Source organism: Peromyscus leucopus, chromosome 3 (genome assembly GCF_004664715.2).
Source record: "Peromyscus leucopus breed LL Stock chromosome 3, UCI_PerLeu_2.1, whole genome shotgun sequence".
Lineage (NCBI taxonomy): Eukaryota > Metazoa > Chordata > Mammalia > Rodentia > Cricetidae > Peromyscus > Peromyscus leucopus.
Genome location: NC_051065.1, coordinates 94,641,943 through 94,649,051, shown reverse-complemented (window position 1 = coordinate 94,649,051; position 7,109 = coordinate 94,641,943). Strand labels below are relative to the sequence as shown.

Sequence of the window (7,109 nt, the reverse complement as noted above, 5' to 3'; positions counted from 1 at the left end):
TACTTGGCCTCTTATCTGATAGGGTCCCAGCTATAACATTTTAGGTAATCTTATATCAATATGCTTTAATTCTTTTGTGGTTATTTCTATCTTATCTTTTGCATATTTTTCTTTGAAACTATTTGTATCTTTCAGTATAACATATATCTCCTATGGATATGTGACTATAAAAACTACATCTTAGTTGTTTTTCAGATTGTGTGGTTATAGTTATAATTTAGACTAACAATGAGTGTTCTTTGATTGGATTGAACTGTTTCATCAAATTTTATTTAATGTTCTCATTGGGATAATAGATGCTTATTGCTGAAAAATATTGCTAAATTTGTTAAAATTCTAATTCTTCAGTGAATTTAGAGATAGCTTCCTTAAAGGGGCAATTAACTATTCCTATACCATTTCTTTATTTAAATCATCATGTGTTTATTTATTAGTTCATTCAAAGAATATTATTTAACAAGCTATACTGGCCTTTAACCTTCTGGTCACTTGGGCAGCAATTTATTCAGTATTTTAGACCAAAAATTTTCCTTAAAATCTAAAATCAACTATGGGTTCAAATTGTTTCCTAAAATACACAAAAGTGGCTTTCATAGAACTTAAGCTTGTAAAATCCCATAGAGTACCAAAATACCCATGCTATTCACAATTTATATAAATTACACTCTAAACAATTGCAAGGAATGCATAAACTTTAAACATATCGTAAGAAAAGGCACAAAGGTTTGGTGAAGGCTGCAATTTTAACAATGGCAATTCCAGAGTAAGTCTCACAGTGCTAGAATCCCTTCTATCTCAGGTAGCCAACCATTGGCAATGAACAGAGTGAACACAGAAGACAGCACAAGTGGGGGATACAATTTTATTTTCATTAGGTAAAGGGTCTAAAAAATGGGGTGGATACAAATACTGCAAATCTGTTGTAAGTTCAACAGAAAAGAGTATCTAATTTGGGGTGAACAGATGGTCTTGTTTCATTTTCTAATCCACAGTGATAGAGTTCTGGACATTTGTTGTTCAGGTGACTTTAACTTTTGAACTTGCAGACGAAGGAGTACTGTGAATCACAGTTTTCATCCTTCCACTTCTTGTATGCTACAAGTCAATGAAAAAAGTCAGATGGAGAGAGTGTGGTCCCACCTAGTTTTAAGACTCAAGATAGGAAACAATGGGAACACTTCTATTTCCTGCATAAGTAATCCTTTATCTACCTGCAACCCCAGGTCTGTCCCAGAGCTGAGCAGAAGAAGGAAACAGCAATCTGTTTGCCTCCTACCTGTGTTTGAAGTCAGTGACACACAAAAACCACGGTTGTTGGTGCTGGGAGCTCCAGTGGCCCATGATTTGTAGAGAAACAGAGATCCACTGCTCCAGTGCCAACGGCGGTTCTACAGTGGAAAAAATCAAATGGAGCCAATGTCACTCAAAGTGGTAGAAACACCTGAACCATGTGTATATTCAGAAATGGAACAAAATATAAGACAGAAATAAGTATTTTCTTCTCTGTCATCTCAAAAGGATTCTCTTCTAACAGAGAAATCATCAAGATACATAGTAAATAATAATAAGTACATAACAAACACTTCTCAAGAAATACAATGAAATTGGCCATGAATGCATGGAGCTCTAAAGAAGTTGATTCCCAGCTATCTTTATAACTATCTGCAATGAAACACCACATGTTTAGATATTGTAGCATCCACAAACACATTACTTGTCTACTTGTGTTGTAAAATTGACTTTGCACAGGCTAGACTTGATTCTCCCACTTCTCCTTTACCTGATTATTGGGAGATAAAGAGGCCACACACTCACATTTTTGGGGTCATGGAGTCCAATCCAGACATTGGTAGCTGTAGTACCACTCTCTTTCACCAGAGAGGCCACAAAGTTGCCCTCAGCCTGGCTGAGCACTGACACGAGGTGGCCTGAATTCATATTCTGGCAAAAGAGCTATGGGTGTTCAGAGAGAAAATAGATTACACAATGGAGAAGGGCATTATTGAACAATATATTAGTCTTACTAAGGAATGTTTGAGAAAAAGGACAGTGAAGGAATATTCCTGATGATACTCTGACTCAGCATCAAGATCTCTACTGGAAAGATTCAGAGTGAGCAAAAGTCACCATCAAGGGAAATCCTAAGGTTGCTGATGGGGAAAATACGTGATCAGCCCTCTATTATGAAGCTACCAGGAAAGGTTAACTGTCTTTACCTTCAGATACCTCTCTCCCCCCATATTTCTCTTTTAACTTACATCTGCCTCCCCCCAGGACAAACGATCTTCAATCAAGTAGTAGCAGTAGGAACCATAGGCATTAGCACCTTCTGGGCAGTTGATCCTGGCAGAAGGAAGGTCTTTCTCGTCCATGGGCAAGCCTTCCTCAGCCTTCTGGCCTAGGAAGAGAGAGAGAGAGAAATAAAGGAGGTACTGAGGGAGGGACAAAGCCTGGAGTATAAGACAGCCATTGTTGAAGATGCACTATAGATATACAAGGATGTAAAGCAGACAGCAGAGTGACTGCCTACTCTACTTTCTTCCATTCTTTCTTTTCTCTCCTAAGCTTTCTTTCCTTGAGACAAGAACTCACTATTACTTTCTGCTGCTATTTCTCCACAGTTGTTCCCTTATTTTTCTGAAGCTCTTACCTTTCATCTGCATCTTATATTCTCCATAATTTTACATTCTCTGCAAAAAAGCCTCCATGAACTAATAAAGACTTCTAGATTTAACCAGACCAACTAAGAAAACATTAGTGGTCATGAACAAGAGATAAATTAATATCCCAACTCAAATCTTCTTGTAGTTGAGGATCTATTTAACTGTAATCAGTGAAGCAATAACTTCCAATGTTTACCATTCTCTTTCCTGAAGAACATGAGCAGGTATAGGAATGAAGCAAAGCCTTCAGGTCTGTAGGAATCATGGTGCAACAAGCTTACCTTGGCTGCATGACAGGAGCATCAGGCATGCAAACAAGATAGGGTATGCATTGTTCTGAGCCATGCTGAGTAGCAGATAGTCTTAGATTTGAATTCCAAATCGACAATTCTATTGAAGAAGAAAGGGAAGGAAACTGTGGGAGTGGTGAGCACAGCAAGCTTGATTCTACACAAGGCCTTTTTGTCTCTTGATTTCTTAGTTCAGAAGACTGTCTGGCATCCCCATATACTCAAAAGTTTCTCTTGAGATTTTAGGAATTTAAAGCCCTAGAAATATAAAGGCAGTTTGAGCCCCTATTAGGGTACCAGTACATCTATAACATTTTTTTGCCATCTCTTTGTCCCTTTCCCTAGATCTATCTAGAATAGCTTGCATTGAGGAGTTTTCCTCTTGTAAAAACACTTACCTGACAGCTGGGAATGGTAAGTCTTGTCAGGCTGTGTATGTACTGACTGGTAGGTCTTTTATATGCAACAGGGTAAGGTAGAAGGGTCATGACAGTTGATCAAGGGGAGGGGCAAGGAGTCTCAGAAGACTTGCCTTTGGCACAGATGGCATACAGAAATCCTGGCAGTATGAGTCACATTTCTGGAACATCATGGGAATTATCACAGGTGATGAACTCTTCACACTCACTGTTGGAAAACTTCTCTATTAAAAAAAAAAACCTACTTTGTTCTATGACAGCATCCAGATTCCTAGTTCCCATGTCATGTCCCTGATGAGGAACAGACCCCTTCCAGGAATTCATGATGGCTAATGGGGGCAGGGGCAGCAGGAATAGCACTAAGAGATGTCTGACTCTAGAGCAGGACAATTTTTGAGGTGTGGCCAGGATTTGTAGCAGCACATGATATAGAGCACACCTGCTTGTGAAGCAATTAAACAATTTAAGATTTAGACAAGTTAGGTACCTTCTCTAGCATGCCCCTACATAAAAAAAGAGGCTGGATTCAATGTTTTCTATTCTGGTATTTTCCTCTTGTGTTTTTGTCTTTTCTTTAGCTTCATACTTGCAATCTTTTCTCTCTAAAATTTCCCGTGTACAGATTCTGGTTGTCTTTTCTACTTTCCTAGATGTCTGCTTCCCATGTAGCAGGCCTACTCCTATTTGAATCATCCTTCTCATCCTAAATTACTCAGGAGAACTTTGCCTATCTCACAAACAGAAAGTCTACTCTGCCTCCCTTCTCTTCAGTGAGCCTTAATATCAATAAGGATTACATTTCACCTTATACAGTACAGCTTCCCCATAGCTCCTTAGATTCTCCCTCATTATGTATGCTGGCCTACCCTTGGATTCTGCCAGTGAGTAAATTTTGTATTGATTTTTCCCTCATAGTAACATTTTATTTCTTTTTGAATTAAAGAATGCACCAGGAAGAATTATCCTTCTTTTTTCAAACCATGTACTCAAGTACACCTAGAATACAGCACAATTTGGTGTCTGAGTTATCAGTTAAGATTTTAGAGGGTCTGGGGATATGCCTTAGCAATTGTGCCTCTTGCTCCTCTTGCAGATGTCCTGAGTTCAGTTTATTGTCTGTATCAGGTAGTTCACAACCTCCTGTAACTCCACCTGAGGAGATCTCATGCCCTCTTCTTATTACCACAGTAACATGCACATATGTGCAGAAACACACAGGTGCATACACATGAATATAAACTTAGTAACATAAACCTTTTGAAAAAAGACGTTAGAGTTATCTAGACATTGATCTTTGGAGAAAGTAATTATGACTCTCTAGAGGAATCATTATCAACTTATGGGCCATGTCCCCTTTGTGGATTAAAGGACCCTTTCACATGGTTTGCTTAAGACCTTCAGAAAACACAAATATTTATAATTTCATTTGCAGGATATGTTTTCTTTCATATGTACAACCTAGGATACAGCACAATTTGGTGTCTGAGCTGACAGTTAAGATTCTAGAGGGTCTGTGGAGATGCCTTAGCAACTATGACCTTTGCTGCTCTTGCAGAAGACCTGAATTCAGTTTCTATTGTCCATATCAGGCAGTTCACAACCTCCTGTAACTCCAACTCTGGGAGATCTAATGCCCTCATCTTTTTTTCACAGTGACATGCACATATGTGTACAAACACACAGTAACCTACACATGAATAAAAACTTAATAAAATAAACCTTTTTAAAAAAAACATTAGAGTTATCTAGACTTTGATCTTTGGAGAAAGTAATTATGACTTTCTAGAGCAATTATTCTCAACCTATGGGCCTTGACCCCTTAGTTGATTAAAGGACCCTTTCTCAGGGGTTGCCTAAGACCACCAGAAAACAGGTATTTACACTTCAATAACTAACACTAGCAAAACTACAGTTATGAAGTAGCAACAAAAATAATCTTATGGACCAGGCAGTGTTGGCGCATGCCTTTAATCCCAATACTCAGGAGGCAGATCCAGGCGGATCTCTGTGAGTTTGAAGCCAGCCTGGGCTACCAAGTGAGTTCCAGGAAAGGTGCAAAGCTACACAGAGAAACCCTCTCTTGAAAAACAAAAACAAAAACAAAACAAAACAAAAAAAAAACCAACAAAAAAAATTTTATGGTTGGTGTTCATTATAACACGAGGAACTGTATTTAATAGTTGCAGCATTAGGAAGGTAGAGAACCTCTACTCTAGAGTAATTCTAGCCTGTGCCCACATATTCTTACTCCAATAACTGTATACATTATTTTATCACTGTTTTATGATAAATTTCTACTCTCATTCTGGTGGCTGAGTAAATTCACTTCCCGAGTTACACAGGTCTATCACTGAGGTCCCCATTTCCTCTCTGACTATCAGTGTAGGTAGTATTCTTAACTGTATTCCTTGGCACAATATCATTTCTGTTTTCTAAGACAGTAATTGTCCCATTGATACTTTTATTCCTTAAATTCATGTACCCTCTGTTTTTTAAGCAGATCAAATGATTAGGTTGCAATCATCCCAACAATATCCAAAATCTCTATTTTTAAGTCAAGAACTATTGAATACTGGTAATGGTATCACTTTCCAGAATATCTCATTCTGAAGAATATAGTATCATTAAGGGGTTTATATCCCATTGCTTTTGCATGTTCTGGCCACACTCAAAGAGCACTCACTGTGTGTGACTTCTTTGTGATCAAACGGAATTCACATTCAATGCGTATGAAAGAACTTTCAACCTGAGAAATTCTCCCTGTGAATTTGCAGGTCTTTTGTCACTTTGGCTAATTTTCTCATTCTATAACCAACATCACCTATAATGGCTTCAGATACTAAATGCATCTTTGAACCTCCCTTGAGGAAATTCAGATTGTTCAAGTATAGCTAGTAATCAATAAAAGCAAATTGAGCCTTGACAATATCCGAACCATAACCCATGTTCCTATACTAAAGTCCTATAGAGTAATTATCCTTCTCTTCTAAGTTACAATATCCTTAGGTTCATTCTTGTGCCAACCAGTTTCAATAAAAGTTTTGTTTTGGGGAATAGAGAGATGGCTCAGCAAGTGGCCCTTGCTCTAGCAGAAGATTCAAATTCAGTTTCCCACACCCACACCAAGTGGCTCACTATTGCTTAGAACTCTCCCTTTATGGAATCAGATATCCTCTCTAGCCTCTCAGGGTATCTCTGTGTGTGCACAGGCTGTACACACACACACACACACACACACACACACACACACACACACACACACAAATACAATTAAAAACTAAAGTAAAATTGAGAGAGATAAAAAAGAGATAGAGAGACAAAGGCAGAGAGAACCTTATTTGGGTGGGTCTTTGTTTAATTTGCTTTCAGTTTGCATTATACTGCTTGGTAATGAAGTACCTCTTAAGTCTTCATTGTTTCTTTTGCTCCTCCTACAAAGTTATTGATCTAGTTCACTATTCAGAATTCTCAGAACAAATAGAATTATAAGGTTAAAGAAATCATTTTTTAATTTCCTTTTTAAATGAGCAACTACAGTCACTCAATGGACTTCAGGCATGGACTGTATCCTTTAATATGAACAAAGATTGTGAGGTCAACCGTGCTAAGCTTTTAAAGCTCTAGTTAGATCACTCCATGGACAAGTCAGAAGAACCTTGCAACCCACAAAGAGTTTGAGTTGTTAATAAGACATTCTATTATGTGGTACCTTATGTTCTAAAGTTATAAATTTTTCA

At 38.0% G+C, this 7,109-nt stretch overlaps 1 protein-coding gene across 1 annotated transcript; it reads right to left on the bottom strand.

Moving 5' to 3' along the window:
• Positions 1–844: 844 nt before the first annotated feature.
• Positions 845–3,411, bottom strand: LOC114694458 (lithostathine-2). The gene is made up of 6 exons (XM_028871402.2): positions 3,352–3,411; positions 2,945–3,053; positions 2,259–2,398; positions 1,816–1,953; positions 1,277–1,388; positions 845–1,095 (listed from the first exon to the last, which is right to left on the bottom strand). The coding sequence occupies exons 2-6, from the start codon at positions 3,006–3,008 to the stop codon at positions 1,028–1,030; spliced, it is 522 nt and encodes a 173-aa protein (XP_028727235.1). The 5' UTR covers positions 3,009–3,053; positions 3,352–3,411; the 3' UTR covers positions 845–1,027.
• Between the last annotated feature and the right edge of the window lie 3,698 nt (positions 3,412–7,109).

Excerpts from the sequence above, each read along its gene's own strand:
- LOC114694458 (XM_028871402.2), bottom strand. The coding sequence starts at position 3,008 with ATGGCTCAGAACAATGCATACCCTATCTTGTTTGCATGCCTGATGCTC. Across the intron at positions 1,954-2,258 it reads TGTCCTGGGGGGAGGCAGAT|CTCTTTTGCCAGAATATGAA; the intron begins GTAAGTTAAAAG and ends GAACACCCATAG. Across the intron at positions 1,096-1,276 it reads GTCACTGACTTCAAACACAG|CATACAAGAAGTGGAAGGAT; the intron begins GTAGGAGGCAAA and ends ATTGACTTGTAG.